The 22,210-nt window shown below is 48.0% G+C and overlaps 1 protein-coding gene across 1 annotated transcript; it reads left to right on the top strand.

Annotated features, from left to right (window-relative positions):
- The first annotated feature begins 3,916 nt into the window (after positions 1-3,916).
- Positions 3,917-19,036, top strand: LOC135523042 (neuronal acetylcholine receptor subunit alpha-7-like). Its single transcript, XM_064949767.1, has 11 exons — positions 3,917-3,968; positions 7,789-7,928; positions 8,105-8,149; positions 10,100-10,209; positions 12,317-12,396; positions 12,565-12,732; positions 12,830-13,024; positions 17,050-17,136; positions 17,848-17,957; positions 18,209-18,417; positions 18,529-19,036. Exons 1-11 carry the CDS (start codon positions 3,917-3,919, stop codon positions 19,034-19,036), a joined length of 1,704 nt encoding a protein of 567 aa, XP_064805839.1.
- Positions 19,037-22,210: the final 3,174 nt, after the last annotated feature.

Below are 22,210 nucleotides of genomic sequence, written 5' to 3'. Positions count from 1 at the left end.
TCACCACATCTGCCAACGAGGTGACACAGATGCCCCTGTAGGACGACGTCGGCATCGGAACTGGAGTTTGTATCCCTCCAGGACTGTGCTCAGTACCCAGGGAGACTCTCCCATTTTCCCATTTGGGCCTGGGACAGATGGCTGAGGCCGACCACCAGCACCTCTGGAGGAGATCAGCACATCACGTTACAGCTGCACAGCCTACTGCAGTGCCTGGACGCTCACCAACCCATAGAGCTATAGGCTGCTATACTATCCACCAATCAATGGATCAGACTGGATCCATGTTCAAACTGTTTCCTGCAAATTGCACTTATTACATCCCCCAGTAGGTGTCAGCACCACTCCATTGTGTCCTCTGTCCTGCTCAGTCACAGCGGATCAACCTGAAATACATCCCTGTAATGTCCAGTAGGCTACAGTCAGTGCATCATATTACAGTTTTTTTCGATTGCTAAACGTCAGTGGGCACAACTGGAGTCACATGTGGAAAACTCTAACTACAGTCTGCACTACCAACAGTCACCTGAGCTAAACAGTTCACATCACCTGCAAAACTCATTCCAAGCAACACAACTCTTAACACATGGCTCAAAACACGCTCAGTGCAGCCAAACACTATGCACAACCCTCACTGAGATAACACACACTGTCACTCAGAACACACTGAGAGTAAAAACACTGGCATCAAACACCAATACAGAAAATACAAACTTTTCATCTTTACAGTTTGAACAATTTCAGTGACTTCATACAAAGTAATATTTTCTTCAAAGAAAAGAGTGACATTCTTTCACATGATTTATTAAAATGTTTAGAACATAACAATTCTTTAAGGTAAATGAAAATTAGCAGTTTGCTTCAATAGTCTGTAGTAATTTACGGAATTACAGTAATGAGAAAAAAAAGGTAGAAACTAAAAGCACATACTGTAATTCAAACAAATAATTGAGGGGCTAATCCTGCCTCTCTCTAGCATCAGGCCACAGGTTCTTCTTCAACATCACATCTAATGTTTTCTCTTGCCATGCACCTGGGGAAGAACCTTCTGGAGTGTCTGGCAGTCCTCTGGACTCGTGTCCTCACATCCGGCACGCATGGCTTCCAAAAGAGACATTTGGTCATGTGGGTGGTGACCAAACACTTTCCACCTCCAGGCAGAGAAAAACTCCTCTATTGGGTTGAGGAAGGGTGAATATGCAGGCAGGTACAAAACCATAAATCTGTGATGTGCTGCAAACCAATCTGTGACAGCTGCAGAGTGGTGAAAAGCAACGTTTTCGCAAACTATGACAAAAATTTGGGGGTTTCTTACTGGCTCCCCCTGTTCTGCTGGCACTAGCTGAGCATAGAGCTGTTCTAGGAAAGCTATAAGCTTTTCTGTGTTGTATGGGCCAATGAGTGGTGTGTTGAGAAGCAAACCATCATTGGCCATTGCAGCACACATGGTGATATTTCCCCCCCTTTGGCCTGGAACCTCCACAGTGGCCCTTTGACCTATAACATTCCTTCCTCTGCACCGTGTTTTGGCAAGGTTAAATCCAGCTTCATCGATAAATACAAATGAATGTGGTCTTTCCAGTGCTTCCACCTCCATTACTCTCTGAAAAACAGTAAGTGCACAGTTTTACTGTAGAAATGCTAGTGTTTTTTTTAACTGTAAATATTTTGTATAGCTGTGTACGTAACCTCAGACGTCTTACCTGGACATATTGGTATCTTTGCTCTTTTACCCGTTCACTGTTTCTCTCGAACGGTACAGTGTATAACAGTTTCATTGTAACTTGGTGTTTCTTTAGGACTCGAGCAATAGTTGTTGTGCTGACAGAATTAACATGGTCAAATATATCATTATCAGCCAGCACTCTATCTTGAATCTCCCGCAGTTTTATTGCATTGTTGACAACAACCATGTCAACAATAGCATTTTCCTGCGCATCTGAAAATATTTTTCCTCTTCCCCCTGTTGGGGGCAGCCTTTGGGTCCTGTTGTAAAAATATATTTTACAGTCAAACTTACTGTAATATATATCTGTGTAAATATTATATAATTGCAATACAAAATAGATTCCTGTAATGTTTTCATTTACTGTAAGGATGTAACTCTCACCTGTTTGTATGATGGAAAATTCGCATTACAGATGCCACTGTGGATCTTTGCAGATTGGGTTGCACCCTCAACCCTGCCTCTCTCATTAAGAGACCATGGTTCACGACATGGTCTATAAGTGTAGCCCTTATTTCATCTGAAATAACAGCTCTTTGTCTTCTTTGTCTTCCTCCACGCATCCGCCCTCTCCCTGCCACCCTTCTCCCTCCACGAACCCATCTTCCTTGTTCCATTTCCAAAATGAGTCTTTCTGAGCTCTACCTATATATATACTGTAATATGTGTGTGTGTTCACTAACAAGTCTAAAACAAGACACCTGCTTAGCCTTTCAGCTGAAATTGCAATCAGCAGTGTTTGAAAGGCACAAGGCTGAAATCTATTCCTTTTTGAATGTGTGGTTCACAGTTTTGACAGCAGTGTGTTAGCATTTGAACAAAGTGCTGTAAATCCACAGTGTTGTGCAGGTTGTGGTTAAAGTCATGGGATAAGTGTGTAGAGTTTTGAAAACTGTGTTCAAGCAATGAAAAACGAACTAGAGTTTGGTCCACATGAACTGCTGTTGTGCAGACTGTAGTTAGAGTTTTGCACATGTGACTCCAGTTGTGTCCATTGTCGTTTAGCAATCGAAAAAAACTGTATCACAAGTCTTTCAGTCAAGTATAGAAACAAATGGCCATTTTCAAACAAACCCAAACATGCCTACTGGGGGTTTGGTCAAGGACAATCCAGTTGTTGTTTGGTGCTTGTTCATGACTATAACTACTGTATATATGCATGTGTTTTGTGATACTGGTTGAGTTATATATTAACAAACTGAGTCTCCAGCAGGTGTGTTGGGGTGTATAATGAGATTCTAAAGTAGAAGCTATGGTACAGTATACTGCTTACGTTCAAAGTGTCACTTCCTTACTGTAATTAGAAATTGTAATGTGTGGCTCTGCCAACCTTCACCAGAGCAGTGTTCATTACTGCTGCATCAGTTTCTATCCCTCTCTCTTTCTCTTAACGTCCTTCACTAACTATGTTCCATGTGTTACATTTGAATCCCCCTCTCCCCACTCATCCTAGCCTCCACACCTTATTAATCCCCTCTCACGGAGACTGAAGAGGAGAAATAGGGGAGGGGGAGGGGGATATAGGGGGAAAGGCAGTGAGAAAGTCATTCTGAGCAGAGAGCGAGGTTAGGGGTTGGGTGGGGGTGGAGAGAGATGAGTAGTGTATTGGGAAGGTATTGGGTATTGGGGTGATCCTGCCTCTCAGTCTCAACCTCTCTCCGTTTTGATCAGAACTGCTCATTCCTTTCCTCACTCTCTTCTCCTCTCCCTCTCCTTCCCCTCTCCCTCTGCTGCCTCTTCCCCTCTCTTCCCCTCTCCCTCTGCTGCCTCTTCCCCTCTCTTCCCCTCTCCCTCTGCTGCCTCTTCCCCTCTCTTCCCCTCTCCCTCTGCTGCCTCTTCTCCTCTCTTCCCCTCTCCCTCTGTTGCCTCTTCCCCTCTCTTCCCCTCTCCCTCTGTTGCCTCTTCCCCTCTCTTCCCCTCTCCCTCTGCTGCCTCTTCCCCTCTCTTCCCCTCTCCCTCTGTTGCTGCCAGCTTCTCTTCCTCTCTACCACCCCAACCTCCCTCTCTGCCCCACTCTCCTTGTTTCTCTCTCTCTCCCCCCTCTCCCCCTCCTCCTCCTCATCCCCTCCCTCCGTCTGTTGCTGCCCGACTTGCTCCTGACTTGTCCTCCCTCCCTCCACGCTACCTTGCCTCTCTCCATCTCTGTTGTTCCCTGTCTTTTTCTCTGCTCTCTATTTTCAGTGGTGCAACATGAGGCAGTCTGTGGCTATCTGTCTGTTTGGACTCTCAGCTCTGCTCCACGGTGAGTGACTTTCATTCCCTCTCTCTCTCTGTATGTGTGTGTATGTATTTGTTGTGTGTGTTTGTGTGTCTGTGTCTGCAGGTATGTGTCTGTCCGTGAATGTACAGTGTGTGTGTATGTGTGCGTGTGTGTGTGTGTGTGTGTGTGTGTGTGTGTGTGTGTGTGTGTGTGTGTGTGTGTTTGCTGCGTGTATGTGTGTGTGAGAGAGAGATCACTGTATGCATAGTGTCACTGCAGTGACAGTGAATTTACACAACTTTCTATAAACAGGGACACACAGTTTGTATGTCTGGGTGCACGGCCATTGATATATGAGATAACTCAACCGTACAGTTCCAGCTGTATTGCAGAGAGAGAAGAGAGGAGAGGGAAATGAACAGAGATGGAGGAGAGAAGAGGAGCAGGAATAAAGGGAGACAAGGGAGAGGAATGATCACAGAGCTTACAGGTTAGGATGTTGTTCATCACAGTTGTAAAATCCAACCCTCCTGTCTGTTTTAATCCATTGTTGGTTGATGTGTTCCTCTCTGCACCAGCAGCAGTATCTTAGATGACTAACTGTATATTGATGTGGGCATCTCCATGCCCCATGTAAAGCTCATGATGGGGAGCAAAAGCTAATAGTCAATATTTTGGAGAAGTTAAGGCACACAGTGCCTTCAGAAAGTATTCAGACCCCTTGGCTATTTCCACATTTTGTTACGTTACAGGCTTATTAGAAAATTGATTAAATAAATAAAAATCCTCAACAATCTGCACACAATACCCCATAATGACAAAGCAAAAACAGTTTTTCAAATGTATAAAACATTTCCATAAGTATTCAGACCCTTTGCTATGAGGCTCAGGTGAGCTCAGGTGCATCCTGATTCCATTGATCCTGTTTCCATCCTTGAGATGTTTCAACAACTTGATTGGAATCCACTTGTGGTAAATTCAATTGGTTGGACCTGATTTGTAAAGGCACACACCTGTCTATATAAGGTCCCACAGTTGACAGTGCATGTTAGAGCAAAAACCAAGCCATGAGGTCAAAGTTATTGTCCATAGAGCTCTGAGACAGGATTGTGTTGAGGAACAGATCTGGGGAAAGGTACCAAAACCTTTCTGCAGCATTGAAGGTCCAAGAACACAGTGGCCTCCATCATTCTTAAAGGGAAGACGTTTGGAAGCAACAAGACTCTTCCTAGAGTTGGCCACTTGGCCCACTTGGCCAAACTGAGCAGTTGGGGGAGAAGGGCCTTAGTCAGGGAGGTGACCAAGAATCCGATGGTCACTCTGACAAAGCTCCAAAGTCCCTATGTGGAGATGGGAGAACTTTCCAGAAGGACAACCATCTCTGCAGTACTCCACCAATCATTCCTTTACAGTAGAGTGGCCAGACTGAAGACACTCCTCAGTAAAAGGTACATGACAGCCCACTTGGAATTTGCCAAAAGGCACCTAAAGGACTCTCAGACCATGAGAAACAAGATTCTCTGGTCTGATGAAACCAAGATTGAATTGTTTGGCCTGAATGCCAAGCGTCATATCTGGAGGAAACCTGGCACCATCCCTACGGTGAAGAATGGTGGTGGCAGCATCATGCTGTGGGGATGTTTTTCAGCGGTGGGGACAGAGAGACTACTCAGAATGGAGGGAAAGATGAACAGAGCAAAGTACAGAGATTTCCTTGATGAAAACCTACTCCAGAGTGCTCAGGACCTCAGATTGCAGCACAGAGCCAAGACAATGCAGGAGTGGCTACAGGACAAGTCTCTGAATGTCCTTGAGTGGCCCAGCCAGAGCCCGGACTTGAACCCGATCGAACATCTTTGGAGAGACCTGAAAATATCTCTGCTGCGACACTCCCCATCCAACCTGACAGCGCTTGATAGGCTCTGCAGAAACTCCCCAAATAGAGGTGTGCCAAACTTGTACCATCATACCCAAGAAGAATAGAGGCTGTAATCGCTGCCAAAGGTGCTCCGAATAAGTGCTGAGTAAAGGGTCTGAAAGCTTATGTAAATGTGAAATTTCCCCCCCAAAATTGACTGTTTTTGCTTTGTCATTATTGGGAGTTGTGTATAGATTGATGAGGGGGAAAAATAATTTAATACATTTTAGAATAAGGCTGTAACATAACAAAATATGGAAAAAGTCAAGGGGTCTGAATACTTCCCGAATGCACTGTATACTGTACTGTATGTGGGCCTACAATAACCTTGTTAGACATTGCTACAGAATTTCATCAACTGCACAGATACATTAAGTCTGATACAGTTGTGAAACAGGAGTGAGTGAAGTCATTCCACGATGGAGCTGCTAGAAGTGAGGTTCCTGGTCCTCCTGTCTGTCTGTCTGTCTGTCTGTCTGTCTGTCCCCCTGTCTGTCCTCCTGTCTGTGTGGAGTGTGTTAGTGTTTAATGTGTCTCTATTTGAAGGACTCGAGCAGACGTTTTAACGGCCACAGAAAAGACTCTTGTCTGTTACTGATTGAGTCACTTAACAATTAACTGGCCTGTCTGGATACTTTCTCCCTCTCTTCACTCTCTCCACTTAATTATCCTATTTCTCCCTCTCTTTCTCCCTCTCTTCACTCTCTCCACTTAATTATCCTATTTCTCCTTCTCTTTCTCCATCTCTTCACTCTCTCCACTTCATTATCCTATTTCTCCCTCTCTTTCTCCCTCTCTTCACTCTCTCCACTTAATTATCCTATTTCTCCCTCTCTTTCTCCCTCTCTTCACTCTCTCCTCTTGATTCTCCTCTTTCACCCTCTCTTCACGTCCCGCTCCCTGCCTCTTCCAGTCATCTATAAATCTATGTACTTGTTTTCAAAGCAGCTTCATTCAAAACAATTTGAAATTGTTCCATTCAGATGCTCTTCTTTTTTTGATGCATTTGTTCTCATCATGTTTTCATCTCTCACTCGCTTCTGTATTAATCTTTTCTTCTCCTACAGCTCCTCTCTTCCCCCTGTTTTACATATTCTTCATCTATCAGTGCATTCACATCTCCCACTCTCCTCCTTTTCTATATATTTCTCTGTCATTTTCCTTCTGTCTTCTGGAATGTAGCTGTCTCTTTGTAACTGTCAGTTTTCTCTCCTCTGCTCCACTTTCTTCCAACCCCCCCATTGCCATCTCTCTCCCCTCCCTCCTCCTCATCCTTTTCCCTCCTTTCTACTCCTTATCCCCCCCACCTCTCTCTCCCCTCCCCCCTCCTCATCCTTTTCCCTCCTTTCTACTCCTTATCCCCCCCACCTCTCTCTCCCCTCCCTCCTCCTCATCCTTTTCCCTCCTTTCTACTCCTTATCCCCCCCACCTCTCTCTCCCCTCCCTCCTCCTCATCCTTTTCCCTCCTTTCTACTCCTTATCCCCCCCACCTCTCTCTCCACTCCCTCCTCCTCATCCTTTTCCCTCCTTTCTACTCCTTATCCCCCCACCTCTCTCTCCCCTCCCTCCTCCTCATCCTTTTCCCTCCTTTCTACTCCTTATCCCCCCACCTCTCTCTCCACTCCCTCCTCCTCATCCTTTTCCCTCCTTTCTACTCCTTATCCCCCCCACCTCTCTCTCCACTCCCTCCTCCTCATCCTTTTCCCTCCTTTCTACTCCTTATCCCCCCACCTCTCTCTCCACTCCCTCCTCCTCATCCTTTTCCCTCCTTTCTACTCCTTATCCCCCCACCTCTCTCTCCCCTCCCTCCTCCTCATCCTTTTCCCTCCTTTCTACTCCTTATCCCCCCCACCTCTCTCTCCACTCCCTCCTCCTCATCCTTTTCCCTCCTTTCTACGTTTCTACTCCTTCCCCCCACCCCCTCTCTCCCTCCCCCTCTCTCAGTATCTGAGCAGGGTCCCCACCAGCGTAATCTATTGAGGGAGCTACTGAGGGACTATAACCGTATGGAGAGACCTGTTGCCAACGACTCTCTACCACTCACTGTCCGATTCTCCTACACTCTCTTACAAGTCATGAATGTGGTACGCTACCATGTTCTCTTATACATTCATATAAACAAACACACACACACACACACACACACACACACACACACACACACACACACACACACACACACACACACACACACACACACACACACACACATACACATACACACACACACACTAATTTAACTGTCTTCATCTTATTCCAGGATGAGAAAAACCAGATCCTCACCACTAATGCCTGGCTTCAGATGGTGAGGATGACCCTGCATGTCTGTGTATACATGTTTACATGTGTGTCCATGTTTATGTGTGTGTCCATGTCTGTGTGTCCATGTTTATGTGTCCATGTTTATGTGTCCATGTTTATGTGTACATGTTTATGCGTGTGCCCATGTTTATGTGTGTGTCCATGTTTATTTGTGTGTCCATGTTAGTGTGTCCATGTTTATGTGTCCATGTTTATGTGTGTGTCCATGTTTATGTGTCCATGTTTATGTGTGTGTCCATGTTTGTGTGTCCATGTTTATGTGTCCATGTTTAAGTGTGTGTCCATGTTTATGTGTGTGTCCATGTCTGTATGTCCATGTTTATGTGTGTGTCCATGTTTATGTGTCCATGTTTATGTGTGTGACCATGTTAATGTGTCCATGTTTATGTGTCCATCTTTATGTGTGTGTCCATGTTTATGTGTCCATGTTTATGTGTGTACATGTTTATGTGTGTCCATGATTATAGTTTGTGTCCATGTTTGTGTGTGTCCATGTTTATGTGTCCATGTTTATGTGTGTGACCATGTTTCTGTGTGTCCATGTTTATGTGTGTGTCTATGTTTATGTGTCCATGTTTATGTGTCCATGTTTATGTGTCTGTCCATGTTTATGTGTCCATGTTTATGTGTCCATCATTATGTGTGTGTCAGTGTTTATGTGTCCATGTTTATGTGTGTACATGTTTATGTGTGTCCATGATTATAGTTTGTGTCCATGTTTATGTGTGTCCATGTTTATGTGTCCATGTTTATGTGTGTGACCATGTTTATGTGTGTCCATGTGTATGTGTCCATGTTTATGTGTTTGTCCATGTTCATGTGTCCATGTTTATGTGTGTCCATGTTTATGTGTGTGTCCATGTTTATGTGTGTCCATGTTTATGTGTGTCCATGATTATAGTTTGTGTCCATGTTTATGTGTGTCCATGTTTATGTGTCCATGTTTATGTATGTGACCATGTTTATGTGTGTCCATGTGTATGTGTCCATGTTTATGTGTTTGTCCATGTTCATGTGTCCATGTTTATGTGTGTCCATGTTTATGTGTGTGTCCATGTTTATGTGTCCATGTTTATGTGTCCATGTTTATGTGTTTGTCCATGTTTATGTGTGTGTCCATGTTTATGTGTGTGACCATGTTTATGTGTCCATCTTTATGTGTGTGTCCATGTTTATGTGTCCATGTTTACGTGTGTGTCCATGTTCATGTGTGTCCATGATTATAGTTTGTGTCCATGTTTATGTGTGTCCATGTTTATATGTCCATGTTTATGTGTGTGACCATGTTTATGTGTGTCCATGTTTATGTGTGTGTCCATGTCTGTGTGTCCATGTTTATGTGTGTGTCCATGTTTATGTGTGTGTCCATGTTTATGTGTCCATGTTTATGTGTGTACATGTTTATGTGTGTCCATGGTTATAGTTTGTTTCCATGTTTATGTGTGTCCATGTTTATGTGTCCATCTTTATGTGTGGGTCCATGTTTATGTGTGTACATGTTTATGTGTGTCCATGATTATAGTTTGTGTCCATGTTTATGTGTGTCCATGTTTATGTGTCCATGTTTATGTGTGTGACCATGTTTATGTGTGTCCATGTTTATGTGTGTGTCCATGTTTATGTGTGTGTCCATGTCCATGTTAATGTGTCCATGTGTGTGTACATGTTTTTTTTTAACCTTTATTTAACTAGGCAAGTCAGTTAAAGAACAAATTCTTATTTTCAATGACGGCCTAGGAACAGTGGGTTAACTGCCTGTTCAGGGGCAGAACGACAGATTTGTACCTTGTCAGCTCGGGGATTTGAACTTGCAACCTTTCGGTTACTAGTCCAACGCTCTAACCATGAGGCTACCCTGCCGCCCCAAAGTTTGTGTGCGCGCATTTGTGTTTCTGCTTGCAACCTTAATAATTTATTGACTGGATTTGTATAGCAATGGTTTGACCACTACCTTCAGTGGAACCAGTCAGAGTACCCTGGAGTGAAAACCCTTCGCTTCACTACTGACCAGGTCTGGATACCTGATATACTACTGTACAACAGGTGTGTAGGACACACACACACACACACACACACACACACACACACACACACACACACACACACACACACACACACACACACACACACACACACACACACACACACACACACACACACACACACACACACACACACAGTGGGGAGAACAAGTATTTGATACACTGCCGATTTTGCAGGTTTTATCAGCCCCTTTGTTTGCAATGACAGAGATCATACGTTTCCTGTAGTTCTTGACCAGGTTTGCACACTGTAGCAGGGATTTTGGCCCACTCCTCCATACATATCTTCTCCAGATCCTTCAGGTTTCGGGGCTGTCGCTGGGCAATACGGATTTTCAGCTCCCTCCAAAGATTTTCTACTGGGTTCAGGTCTGGAGACTGGCTAGGCCACTCCAGGACCTTGAGATGCTTCTTACGGAGCCACTCCTTTGTTGCCCTGGCTGTGTGTTTCGGGTCATTGTCATGCTGGAAGACCCAGCTATGACCCATCTTCAATGCTCTTACTGAGGGAAGGAGGTTGTTGGCCAAGATCTCGCGATACATGGCCCCATCCATCCTCCCCTCAATACGGTGCAGTCGTCCTGTCCCCTTTGCAGAAAAGCATCCCCAAAGAATGATGTTTCCATCTCCATGCTTCACGGTTGAGATGGTGTTCTTGGGGTTGTACTCATCCTTCTTCTTCCTCCAAACATGGCGAGTGGCGTTTAGACCAAAAAGCTCTATTCAGAGACCACATGACCTTCTCCCATTCCTCCTCTGGATCATCCAGATGGTCATTGGCAAACTTCAGACGGGACTGGACATGCGCTGGCTTGAGCAGGGGCACTTTGCGTGCGCTGCAGGATTTTAATCCATGACGGCGTGTGTTACTAATGGTTTTCTTTGAGACTGTGGTCCCAGCTCTCTTCAGGTCATTGACCAGGTCCTGCCGTGTAGTTCTGGGCTGATCCCTCACCTTCCTCATGATAATTGATGCCCCACAAGGTGAGATCTTGCATGGAGCCCCAGACCCAGGGTGATTGACTGTAATCCTGAACTTCTTCCATTTTCTAATAATTGCGCCAACAGTTGTTGCCTTCTCACCAAGCTGCTTGCCTATTGTCCTGTAGCCCATCCCAGCCTTGTGCAGGTCTACAATTTTATCCCTGATGTCCTTACACAGCTCTCTGGTCTTGGCCATTGTGGAGAGTTTGGAGTCTGTTTGATTGAGTGTCTGGACAGGTGTCTTTTATACAGGTAATGAGTTCAAAGAGGTGCAGTTAATACAGGTAATGAGTGGAGAACTGTTAAAGGAATTCTAAATTCCTCTGTATTTTTCCCAATCAGAATTTAATACTCTGTCAATGCATTCTAAGGGATTGTATGACCCAATATTTTATAAGAATGGACAGAGCCCCGGTCTTAAAAGTCAGGTAACAGCGTTTAATTCAAGAGAGTACTGACCCAAAATACAAAGAACATTACATTTTGAAGAGAAGATAAAAATGACGTCATCAGTTCTCACACTCTCTCCGATCCACACAATAGCGCAGTGTCTTCAGGTCTGGAGATTGTCTCCTACTCCCCTCATAAAGCAAACATTCCAATCTGTCTAAAAGACATTTTCTCCTCCACTAATGGAACATCAAAGAACATTCTTATCTGTCTAAAGAGATATGCCCCCCTTCTCCCTTAAACCCGCAAGGTACAGACAATTAATTTGTTTAACCTACATTTTCAGTCCTAGTTTAACCAAAAACCCATACATTTCATACCATAACATAATAGTATTAAAAGTTAATGGTTCTAACAATAATGTATACATAATGAATCATTTCAACTATAATTTCCTCCAACAAGAAAAGAAAACTAACAGGTCTGTGAGAGCCGGAATTCTTACTGGTTGGTAGGTGATCAAATACATGCAATAAAATGCAAATTAATTACGTAAAAATCATACAATGTGATTTTCTGGATTTTTGTTTTAGATTCCGTCTCTCACAGTTGAAGTGTAACTATGATAAAAATTATGCTTTGTAAGTAGGAAAACCTGCAAAATCGGCAGTGTATCAAATACTTGTTCTCCCCACTGTATACCTTGCTGATCTTTCTTTTTTTGTCCTTCTCAGTGCTCATGATAAGTTTGATGCCACCTTTAAGAGCTATGTGCTGGTCAACTCCAGTGGATTCTGTGAGTACCTACCTCCAGGTAAGTCTATAGATTAAACTTTCTCTCTTTTTATTATTCCCTGACCATCCCCTCTCTCATTTTAGGGATATTCATAGTTTCACATAGACATACCAGTAATGCACTTCATCTTCTCCCTTTTCTCACTCCCTCTCTCCTACTCTCTCACCTTCCCCCTCTCTGTCCCAGGTATTTTCAGCAGTGCGTGTAATGTGGACGTGCGTTGGTTTCCATTTGACATCCAACGGTGTGAGCTGAAGTTTGGCTCGTGGACGTTTGACGGCTGGCTGCTGGATCTCCAGATGCAGGAGGCTGACCTGTCAGGATACATGTCCAATGGAGAGTGGGACCTGCTGGGTGAGAGAGCTCTGTCTGCCCCCGACCCTCTTCTATCTCTCTCTCCTCCATATTACTTTCTAATCTCTCACTCCCTCTTTCCTGCCCCCTCTTGTAGGTGTACCAGGTGATCGTCATGAGATATTTTATGAGTGCTGTACAGAGCCCTACTCTGACGTGACCTTTGTGGTGACACTACGACGGAGAACTCTGTTCTACGCTCTCAACCTCCTCGTCCCCTGTGTTCTCATCTCCTCCTTGACACTGCTGTTGTTCATACTGCCAGCAAGATCGGGGGAGAAGATCGGTCTGGGTGAGGAAAGGGGGAGGAGGATAAGAGGGGGAGATGGAGGACAGGGTATAAGGGAGCAGGGATGGAGACAGGAGAGATGTGGCGGTGAAAAGGGGAGGGCTGAGGTGCTCTCTCCCTCTCTACTCTCTCCTTTCCGCTCTTTTCTCCGTACCTGACCTCTCTCTTTTACTGTTTCTGTGTCAGTAATTCTGCAGTGTTCCAAGAATTGTTTACAATCAGACATTTACAATCAGAAAGACAGAGAGCAGAGGGGAGCGACAGTGATAGAGGGAAAGAAGGGGCGGGGATCTGAGGGACAGTGATAGAGGGAGAGAAGGGGCGGGGATCTGAGGGACAGTGATAGAGGGAGAGAAGGGATGGGGATCTGAGGGACAGTGATGGAGGGAGAGAATGGGCGGGGATCTGAGGGACAGTGATAGAGGGAGAGAAGGGGTGTGGGGAGGTGAGGGACAGTGATAGAGGGAGAGAAGGGGCTGGGATCTGACGGACAGTGATAGAGGGAGAGAAGGGGTGGGGAGGTGAGGGACAGTGATAGAGGGAGAGAAGGGATGGGGATCTGAGGGACAGTGGTAGAGGATCTGAGGGACAGCGATAGAGGGAGAGAACGGGTGTGGGGAGGTGAGGGACAGTGATAGAGGGAGAGAAGAGGGGTGGGGAGGTGAGGGACAGTGATAGAGGGAAAGAAGGGGCGGGGATCTGAGGGACAGTGATAGAGGGAGAGAAGGGGTGTGGGGAGGTGAGGGACAGTGATAGAGGGAGAGAAGGGGCGGGGATCTGAGGGACAGTGATAGAGGGAGTGAAGGGGCGGGGATCTGAGGGACAGTGATAGAGGGAGAGAAGGGGCGGGGATCTGAGGGACAGTGATAGAGGGAGTGAAGGGATGGGGATCTGAGGGACAGTGATAGAGGGAGTGAAGGGGCGGGGATCTGAGAGACAGTGATAGAGGGAGAGAAGGGGCGGGGATCTGAGGGACAGTGATAGAGGGGGAGAAGGGGCGGGGATCTGAGGGACAGTGATAGAGGGAGAGAATGGGCGGGGATCTGAGGGACAGTGATAGAGGGAAAGAAGGGGCGGGGATCTGAGGGACAGTGATAGAGGGAGTGAAGGGATGGGGATCTGAGGGACAGTGATAGAGGGAGTGAAGGGGCGGGGATCTGAGAGACAGTGATAGAGGGAGAGAAGGGGCGGGGATCTGAGGGACAGTGATAGAGGGGGAGAAGGGGCGGGGATCTGAGAGACAGTGATAGAGGGAGAGAAGGGGCGGGGATCTGAGGGACAGTGATAGAGGGAAAGAAGGGGCGGGGATCTGAGGGACAGTGATAGAGGGAGAGAAGGGGTGTGGGGAGGTGAGGGACAGTGATAGAGGGAGAGAAGGGGCGGGGATCTGAGGGACAGTGATAGAGGGAGTGAAGGGGTGGGGATCTGAGGGACAGTGATAGAGGGGGAGAAGGGGCGGGGATCTGAGGGACAGTGATAGAGGGAGAGAAGGGGCGGGGATCTGAGGGACAGTGATAGAGGGAGAGAAGGGGTGTGGGGAGGTGAGGGACAGTGATAGAGGGAGAGAAGGGGCGGGGATCTGAGGGACAGTGATAGAGGGGAGAAGGGGCGGGGATCTGAGGGACAGTGATAGAGGGAGAGAAGGGGCGGGGATCTGAGGGACAGTGATAGAGGGAAAGAAGGGGCGGGGATCTGAGGGACAGTGATAGAGGGAGAAGGGGTGTGGGGAGGTGAGGGACAGTGATAGAGGGAGAGAAGGGGCGGGGATCTGAGGGACAGTGATAGAGGGAGTGAAGGGGCGGGGATCTGAGGGACAGTGATAGAGGGAGAGAAGGGGCGGGGATCTGAGGGACAGTGATAGAGGGAGAGAAGGGGCGGGGATCTGAGGGACAGTGATAGAGGGAAAGAAGGGGCGGGGATCTGAGGGACAGTGATAGAGGGAGTGAAGGGGCGGGGATCTGAGGGACAGTGATAGAGGGAGAGAAGGGGCGGGGATCTGAGGGACAGTGATAGAGGGAGAGAAGGGGCGGGGATCTGAGGGACAGTGATAGAGGGAGTGAAGGGGCGGGGATCTGAGGGACAGTGATAGAGGGAGTGAAGGGGCGGGGATCTGAGGGACAGTGATAGAGGGAGAGAAGAGGGGTGGGGAGGTGAGGGACAGTGATAGAGGGAGAGAAGGGGCGGGGATCTGAGGGACAGTGATAGAGGGAGAGAAGGGGCGGGGATCTGAGGGACAGTGATAGAGGGAGTGAAGGGGCGGGGATCTGAGGGACAGTGATAGAGGGAGTGAAGGGGCGGGGATCTGAGGGATAGTGATAGAGGGAGTGAAGGGGCGGGGATCTGAGGGACAGTGATAGAGGGAGAGAAGGGATGGGGATCTGAGGGACAGTGATAGAGGGAGAGAAGAGGGGTGGGGAGGTGAGGGACAGTGATAGAGGGAGAGAAGAGGGGGGGATCTGAGGGACAGTGATAGAGGGAGTGAAGGGGCGGGGATCTGAGGGACAGTGATAGAGGGAGAGAAGGGGCGGGGATCTGAGGGACAGTGATAGAGGGGGAGAAGGGGTGTGGGGAGGTGAGGGACAGTGATAGAGGGAGAGAAGGGGCGGGGATCTGAGGGACAGTGATAGAGGGAGAGAAGGGGTGTGGGGAGGTGACGGACAGTGATAGAGGGAGAGAAGGGGCGGGGATCTGAGGGACAGTGATAGAGGGAGTGAAGGGGCGGGGATCTGAGGGACAGTGATAGAGGGAGAGAAGGGGCGGGGATCTGAGGGACAGTGATAGAGGGAGAGAAGGGGCGGGGATCTGAGGGACAGTGATAGAGGGAGAGAAGGGGTGTGGGGAGGTGACGGACAGTGATAGAGGGAGAGAAGGGGCGGGGATCTGAGGGACAGTGATAGAGGGAGTGAAGGGGCGGGGATCTGAGGGACAGTGATAGAGGGAGAGAAGGGGCGGGGATCTGAGGGACAGTGATAGAGGGAGAGAAGGGGCGGGGATCTGAGGGACAGTGATAGAGGGAGTGAAGGGGCGGGGATCTGAGGGACAGTGATAGAGGGAGTGAAGGGGCGGGGATCTGAGGGACAGTGATAGAGGGAGAGAAGAGGGGTGGGGAGGTGAGGGACAGTGATAGAGGGAGAGAAGGGGCGGGGATCTGAGGGACAGTGATAGAGGGAGAGAAGGGGCGGGGATCTGAGGGACAGTGATAGAGGGAGTGAAGGGGCGGGGATCTGAGGGACAGTGATAGAGGGAGTGAAGGGGCGGGGATCTGAGGGACAGTGATAGAGGGAGAGAAGAGGGGTGGGGAGGTGAGGGACAGTGATAGAGGGAGAGAAGAGGGGTGGGGAGGTGAGGGATAGTGATAGAGGGAGAGAAGGAGGGTGGGGAGATGGAGGACAGTGATAGAGGGAGAGAAGGGGCGGGGATCTGAGGGACAGTGATAGAGGGAGTGAAGGGGCGGGGATCTGAGGGACAGTGATAGAGGGAGAGAAGGGGCGGGGATCTGAGGGACAGTGATAGAGGGAAAGAAGAGGGGTGGGGAGGTGAGGGACAGTGATAGAGGGAGAGAAGAGGGGTGGGGAGGTGAGGGATAGTGATAGAGGGAGAGAAGGAGGGTGGGGAGATGGAGGACAGTGATAGAGGGAGAGAAGAGGGGTGGGGAGGTGGAGGACAGTGATAGAGGGAGAGAAGAGGGGTGGGGAGGTGGAGGACAGTGATAGAGGGAGAGAAGAGGGGTGGGGAGGTGGAGGACAGTTATAGAGGGAGAGAAGAGGGGTGGGGAGGTGGACGACAGTGATAGAGGGAGAGAAGAGGGGTGGGGAGGTGGAGGACAGTGATAGAGGGAGAGAAGAGGCGTGGGGAGGTGGAGGACAGTGATATAGGGAGAGAGAAGGAGAGTGTGGAGGGGAGGGCCAGAGATGGGGGAGAGATGAATGGGTGGGGTGAGTTGGCAGAGAGATGGAGAATTGTACTAACCACAAGTATTTCTGTATTTCCCAGTGTAATAATATCCTTTTCCCCATTTCTCTCTCCAGGCATTACAGTTCTTCTCTCTCTGACTGTCTTCATGTTGCTGGTGGCTGAGATTATGCCAGCTACCTCAGACTCCATACCATTGATAGGTAAGTAACTGTGTGTGTGTATGCAAGTGTGTGCGCATGCCTGGTGTGCGTACGCATTTAACTAGCCTGCTAATATATACAGTGACTTCGGAAAGTATACAGAACCCTTGAATTTTTCCAAATTTTGTTAGGTTACAGCCTTATTATAAAATGTATGAAATAGTTTTTTCCACTCATCAATTTACACACAATATCCCACAATGACAAAGCTAAAACAGGTTTTTAGAAATGTTTGCTAATTTATAAATATCAAATTTACATAAGTATTCACACCCTTCACTCAGTACTTTGTTGGAGCACCTTTGGCAGCAATTCTACATTGAGTCTTGGGTATGACACTACGAGCTTGGCACAGCTGTATTTGGGGAGTTTCTCCCATTCTTCTCTACAGATCATCTCAAGCTCTGTCAGGTTGGATGGGGAGCGTTGTTGCACAGCTATTTCCAGGTCTCTCCAGAGATGTTCGATCAGGTTCAAGTCCGGGCTCTGGCTGGGCCACTCAAGGACATTCAAAGACATGCCCTAAAGCCACTTCTGATTGCTTGCATCTGTGGACTTATGAAGGCTTCCTGGCAGAGCACAGCCTTGACCCTGTTGGTGCTGCCCCCTGGGGATGGAGTGTGGAAGTGGTAGTGTCTAATCATGCTCCTAAGACCTAATCTACGGAACCTATTCCATTACAGTGTGTATAATACTGTGTCTCCATCCTAGGTCAGTATTTTGTGAGTACCATGGTAACCGTAGGGATGTCAGTGGTGGCGACTGTAGTTGTACTTCAGTACCATCACCACGACCCCAACAGTGGAGACATGCCTCAATGGGTGAGGCTCCCTGTCTGTCTACTGATTATGACGTGTGTCTGTGACTGTCTGTGTGTGTTCCTCTCATATCTGTGAATGTCTGGACCTTGTGTGTGTCCTGTCCTCTTCTATCAGGTGCAGTTTGTTCTGCTGCAGTACATTACCTGGTTCCTCTTATCTATGTGTGTGTGTCCTTTCCCTATCTCTGTTTCTTCTGCCACAATCGGTCTCTGGGTCCTCTTGCCTACTCTCTCTCTCTGTGTGTCTCTCAGGTTGAGTTGGTTCTACTCCAGTGGGTTCCCTGGTTTCTGAGGATGAAGCGTCCAGGAGAGTGGGGTGAGCTCACACCCCACCACAGCCCCTCCAACCCCCAGACCAAGACCTGCTTCTCTCCCCCTACCACCACCACCACCACCACCACCCCAGCCCCCTCCACCCTCCCCCAGAGCCTCACCTCTCTGCAGGCCAGTCTAAGCCAGCTCAGTCAGCCCCTACCACACCAACCGTCCAACCCAACCCTCCAGTCCTATCCCAACCATAACTCAAACCTCCAGCCTAATATCCAGCCTACCCCAAATCTCCCCTCCACCCCCCGCCCCCACCCTCAGCCAAATGGACACCGGCCCTACATTGGCTTCCAGAATCCTATTGAACCAGACCCTGCTGTCACCTGGAGAGGAGGAGGAAGAAGGGGTTCTGACACCCTAATCCTCCACCACCACCCACCCTCCTCCACAATGTTTGGTAGTCCCCCTCCACAACCCCCCACATCTCTGGACCCTGACCCCTCAGGCTCCAGCTGTGTGGAGGCTGGGGCTGGAGCAGTCGAAGCGGGCACTTGCCATGCCCAGGCCAGGGTGTTCCAGGCTGGGGTTGTGGAGGCCCAGCTCCAGGCCCTGCTGGAGGAAGTGCAGTTCCTGGCCAATCGTTTCCGTGAGCAGGACCGCAGGGTGAGCGTGGCGGAGAAGTGGCAGTTTGCAGCGGCGGTCATCGACCGTCTGTGTCTGGTGGGGTTCAGTGTGTTCAACATCATTTGTACCATCACCATCCTCATGGCCGCACCCAACTTTGTGGAAGCCGCCTCCAAGGACTTCTTCTGAGGAGAGAGGGGGAGGAGGAGAGAGGGGGAAGAGGAGAGGGGGAGAGGGGGAAGAGGAAAGAGGGGGAGGAGAGAGGGGGAAGAGGAGAAAGGGGGAGAGGATAGATGAGGAGGTGGAGAGGGGGAAGAGGAGAGAGGGGTCTAGAGAGGGGGAAGAGGAGAGAGGGGGAAGAGGAGAGAGGGGTCTAGAGAGGGGGAAGAGGAGAGAGGGGGAAAAGGAGAGAGGGGGAGGAGGAGAGAAGGGGAAGAGGAGAGAGGGGGAGGAGGAGGAGAGAAGGGGAAGAGGAGAGAGGGGGAGGAGGAGAGAAGGGGAAGAGGAGAGAGGGGGAGGAGGAGGAGAGAAGGGGAAGAGGAGAAAGGGGGAGAGGATAGATGGGGAAGAGAGAGGGGAAGTGGAGAGGGGGAAGAGGAGAGAGGGGTCTAGAGAGGGGGAAGAGGAGAGAAGGGGAAGAGGAGAGAGGGGGAGGAGGAGAGAAGGGGAAGAGGAGAGAGGGGGAGGAGGAGGGAGGAGAGGACCATTGCTATGGACTATGGCTGTACAGACTTACCATGTGGAAACTGGACAGTCACTTGAGTTTCTTGTCACCTCATCATGTTACAAAAAGTGAACTTGTGATTCTACATGGTGGAACTGTTAAATACTGCTGTTCATCTGAACTTTGTGGCTTTGGATAAGAGTGTCACCTTAATGATTAAAACGTCAGTATAAATCAGATATGTGTCCTGCCCAAATTCAAAGTGCTTACTGGGCAATTCTTCTGTCTTCTGGGTCTTCATGCCCAGTTTGGCTAATGTAGGGAGTTATGTGTCACGTCCTTCACTGATGATGATGTTATTGTCCTTTGGCCATGTGTTAATAAATGTGATATGATGGTGGGAATTGGACAGAGTGGTCCGAGCTCAAACTGGGCAGGCCTCAGCTCAGCACTGCTGCAGCCAAAAGACCAACTCACAGATGTGTGAATTATTCACAAAAAAACAAGTTGATTTTGGCACCAGATTCTGGCAAGAGAAACTTTCTCTGTTCTCTCTCTCTCGCTCACTGTCACTGTCACGCCCTGGTCTTAGTATTTTGTGTTTTCTTTATCTATTTGGTCAGGCCAGGGTGTGACATGGGTTTTTGTATGTGGTGTGTTTTGTCTTGTTTTTTTTCACAGGTATTGGGATTGTAGCTTCGTGGGGTTTTCTAGGTTAGTCTATGGCTGTCTGAAGTGGTTCTCAATCAGAGGCAGGTGTTTATCGTTGTCTCTGATTGGGAACCATATTTAGGCAGCCATATTCTTTGGGTGTTGCGTGGGTGATTGTCCTTATGTCCTTGTTCTGTCTGTGTTACTTAGCACCAGTATTAGGTTGTTTCGGTTTTCGTGTTACGTTTATTGTTTTTGTAGTTGATTCATGTTTACTTCGTTTTCATTAAACATGGATCACAATAGCCACGCCGCATTTTGGTCTGACTCTCCTTTGCCTACAGAAAACCGTGACAGTCACTTTCAAATAATACTTTTAATAAAGAAAACATAACTGGTTGTTGACAGACTGTCTGGAGGAACTACAATAGGTGTCAGTCTACGTTTTGCATCTCAAAATAAATAATCTTATTTTCTACTTTTCTATGTCTTTTCTGGACAGTCTCCCTGCGATCGAAGACGCAGAGACAGAGAGTAGTTAACAGAGACAGAGAGTAGTTAACAGAGACAGAGAGTAGTTAACAGAGACAGAGAGTAGTTAACAGAGACGCAGAGACAGAGAGTAGTTAACAGAGACAGCGAGTAGTTAAGAGACAGCGAGTAGTTAACAGAGACGCAGAGACAGAGAGTAGTTAACAGAGACAGATAGTAGTTAACAGAGACAGAGCGTAGTTAACAGAGATAGAGAGTAGTTAACAGGGACAGAGAGTAGTTAACAGAGACGCAGAGACAGAGAGTAGTTAACAGAGACGCAGAGGGAGAGAGTAGTTAACAGACGCAGAGGGAGAGAGTAGTTAACAGAGACGCAGAGGGAGAGAGTAGTTAACAGAGACGCAGAGGGAGAGAGTAGTTAACAGAGACGCAGAGTAGTTAGAGACAGAGAGTAGTTAACAGAGACAGAGAGTAGTTAACAGAGACAGAGAGTAGTTAACAGAGACAGAGATGGAGAGAGTAGTTAACAGAGACGCAGAGGGAGAGAGTAGTTAACAGACGCAGAGGGAGAGAGTAGTTAACAGAGACGCAGAGGGAGAGAGTAGTTAACAGAGACGCAGAGGGAGAGAGTAGTTAACAGAGACGCAGAGTAGTTAGAGACAGAGAGTAGTTAACAGAGACAGAGAGTAGTTAACAGAGACAGAGAGTAGTTAACAGAGACAGAGAGTAGTTAACAGAGACAGAGAGTAGTTAACAGAGACAGAGAGGGAGAGAGTAGTTAACAGAGACGCAGAGACAGAGAGTAGTTAACAGAGACAGAGAGGGAGAGAGTAGTTAACAGAGACGCAGAGACAGAGAGTAGTTAACAGAGACGCAGAGACAGAGAGTAGTTAACAGAGACGCAGAGACAGAGAGTAGTTAACAGAGATGCAGAGACAGAGAGTAGTTAACAGAGACGCAGAGACAGAGAGTAGTTAACAGAGACGCAGAGGGAGAGAGTAGTTAACAGAGACGCAGAGACAGAGAGTAGTTAACAGAGACGCAGAGACAGAGAGTAGTTAACAGAGACGCAGAGGGAGAGAGTAGTTAAGAGACGCAGAGACAGAGAGCAGTTAGCAGAGACGCAGAGACAGACAGTAGTTAACAGAGACGCAGAGACAGAGAGTAGTTAACAGAGACGCAGAGACAGAGAGTAGTTAACAGAGACGCAGAGACAGACAGTAGTTAACAGAGATGCAGAGACAGAGAGTAGTTAACAGAGACGCAGAGACAGAGAGTAGTTAACAGAGACGCAGAGGGAGAGAGTAGTTAACAGAGACGCAGAGGGAGAGAGTAGTTAACAGAGACGCAGAGGGAGAGAGTAGTTAACAGAGGGAGAGGTGGAGGAAGGGAAGGAGAGGGAGAGATGCAGAGGGAGAGAGTAGTTAACAGACACGCAGAGGGAGAGAGTAGTTAACAGAGACATATAGGGAGAGAGTAGTTAACAGAGGGAGAGGTGGAGGAAGGGAGGGAGAGACGCAGAGGGAGAGAGTAGTTAACAGAGACGCAGAGACAGA

Source organism: Oncorhynchus masou, chromosome 30, assembly GCF_036934945.1.
Source record: "Oncorhynchus masou masou isolate Uvic2021 chromosome 30, UVic_Omas_1.1, whole genome shotgun sequence".
In the NCBI taxonomy this organism is placed as follows: domain Eukaryota; kingdom Metazoa; phylum Chordata; class Actinopteri; order Salmoniformes; family Salmonidae; genus Oncorhynchus; species Oncorhynchus masou.
Note: the sequence above shows the minus strand (reverse complement) of the source record. Positions and strands in the feature narration are given on the sequence as shown.

Coding starts and splice junctions, on each gene's coding strand:
- LOC135523042 (XM_064949767.1), top strand. CDS start 3,917: ATGAGGCAGTCTGTGGCTATCTGTCTGTTTGGACTCTCAGCTCTGCTC. Junction 3,969..7,788: donor ACTCTCAGCTCTGCTCCACG/GTGAGTGACTTT, acceptor CCCCTCTCTCAG/TATCTGAGCAGGGTCCCCAC. Junction 7,929..8,104: donor TCTTACAAGTCATGAATGTG/GTACGCTACCAT, acceptor ATCTTATTCCAG/GATGAGAAAAACCAGATCCT.